This window comes from Arachis ipaensis, chromosome B03, assembly GCF_000816755.2.
Source record: "Arachis ipaensis cultivar K30076 chromosome B03, Araip1.1, whole genome shotgun sequence".
In the NCBI taxonomy this organism is placed as follows: domain Eukaryota; kingdom Viridiplantae; phylum Streptophyta; class Magnoliopsida; order Fabales; family Fabaceae; genus Arachis; species Arachis ipaensis.
In genome coordinates, this window is record NC_029787.2 from 18,643,183 (window position 1) to 18,644,883 (window position 1,701).

The window sequence follows — 1,701 nt, forward strand, 5'->3', positions numbered from 1 at the left end:
ACAACACAAGCAGGAAGAGAAAAAGGGAAATAGTGAAATACTTTCTTTGTACATATATATTAAATTAACATGGTATACTCTATAATATAACATATATAGATATAGCATAAGGTACCATTAAATTATAACCCCCCCTTCATCTGACATTCCTGAAAAAAATAATATGACTAGGGCCTCAGTTATAAAATAATTAGCAACGTTATTGTTTATGAATGAAAATTATATATAAAGAAAATTCAACAAACCTTATAATTAGAACCGAAGATTATTAATGCCTCGCTAGCTTGGCCCTTGTGTTATTCACTTATTCCATTCTCATAGCTGCAATGAAAGAAGAAGTCTCTTTATGTGTGCACTGCACCCACCCTCAATATTGTAGTGGCCTAAAATAATGCCCCCACATCGCATTCTCTCTCACTAGTCCTTCTCAATGTTAAATTAATTACAGCCATGGCAACCACAATTGATAAAACATAAAACCTCATCCAAAATTAATGTGGGTTTTTCTTTTGTTATTGAAAATGTTATTTCGGTAGACAATTTGTGAACAAACTATAAAGTGAAGTTACTTTTATAAGCATTCATAAGAATGTCTTGGCCTTAGTAAACTAACTATGCTGTTGAGAATAATTTTATCGTGAAAAAGTTTGTGTGAAGAGCATGAAGTATATAATCTAATTTGAAAAATTAATAAAAATAAAATAACATATTTTTTTAGATAAATATTTAATTATTTTTCTTCTTCATAGATGTATGTATCTACTGTTAAAATCATAAACGGGAATGGATTCTCTCAATTGTTAAAAAAAAATTAAAGGAATAAAATGTGATCTCTAATCTTTTGTTACTCTATCTCATATTTTTTTTGTCTCACTTATAAAATTAATTATAAGAAATCACACTTTACTTTTTTAATTGTTTAAAAAAAAATGAAGGTTCCATCCCCTATCATTCTTTGCTCTTGAAAAGAAATCAAATTTTCATGGTTCCATGGCATGTGCTTTGTTGGAGTTGGGGACCAGTCCAAGTTGTTACTTCATCGTACCCCACAAAGTCATCACCTCTATGACCAAGTCCAATGAATGATAATTTTAACGTTACTAAATATGTTTGCAGTGAAAGAGAGTCAAAACGGTCGATATGTCCGAGTGGTTAAGGAGACAGACTCGAAATCTGTTGGGCTTTGCCTGCGCAGGTTCGAATCCTGCTGTCGACGGTTTTGTCTTTTAATCCACTGATTATGATTGTGTGGCTAACTGGTTGAGGTTGGTCTTAAATTAAATATGTGTCACGTCAATTTTATAGCCAAATGACAATTCTTTAAGCACTCATTCGACACTAGAAGTTCAACTACTTTAATTAATTTTATTTCTACACATTAATTTACCCAATCAATTAATCAACATCAATTCACCAAATATATTAAGAAGCTAAGCACCGCAGAAATTAGATTAAGAATGGTTCATCTAATTAGAAGAGTGCCATCTACTCAATATTATACTAGTCTTATTTCAAATGGTATTAGATCTTTCACTAATTTTATCATCTTTATAAGTTGGTGTCTAAATTTTGTCTAATTTATTTTATTATAATAAATTTTAATTTTTAAAAATTATTTATTTTTATATTTTTTTAAATTAATTATTAATTTTTAACTTTCTTTTTAATAAGTAGACACCACTTTTTAAACACCATAACATT

The 1,701-nt window shown here is 29.2% G+C and overlaps 1 protein-coding gene and 1 non-coding gene across 3 annotated transcripts in view; one reads left to right on the top strand and one right to left on the bottom strand.

Annotated features, from left to right (window-relative positions):
* The window catches only part of LOC107629938 (BTB/POZ domain-containing protein At3g22104), a 4,469-nt gene extending 4,095 nt beyond the window's left edge, over window positions 1-374 (bottom strand). The window contains exons 1-2 of one of the 2 annotated variants that reach the window (XM_016332892.2): window positions 246-374; window positions 116-149 (exon numbers count right to left, since the gene is read on the bottom strand). In XM_016332892.2, coding sequence (XP_016188378.1) covers window positions 116-118 — 3 coding nt within the window. In that variant the 5' untranslated portion in view covers window positions 119-149; window positions 246-374. The remainder of the gene's footprint in view (window positions 1-115; window positions 150-245) is intronic. The other variant, XM_016332893.2, reaches the window with a different exon arrangement.
* TRNAS-CGA lies at window positions 1,135-1,216 on the top strand. The gene has a single exon. It is a non-coding gene; the product is annotated as a tRNA-Ser (tRNA).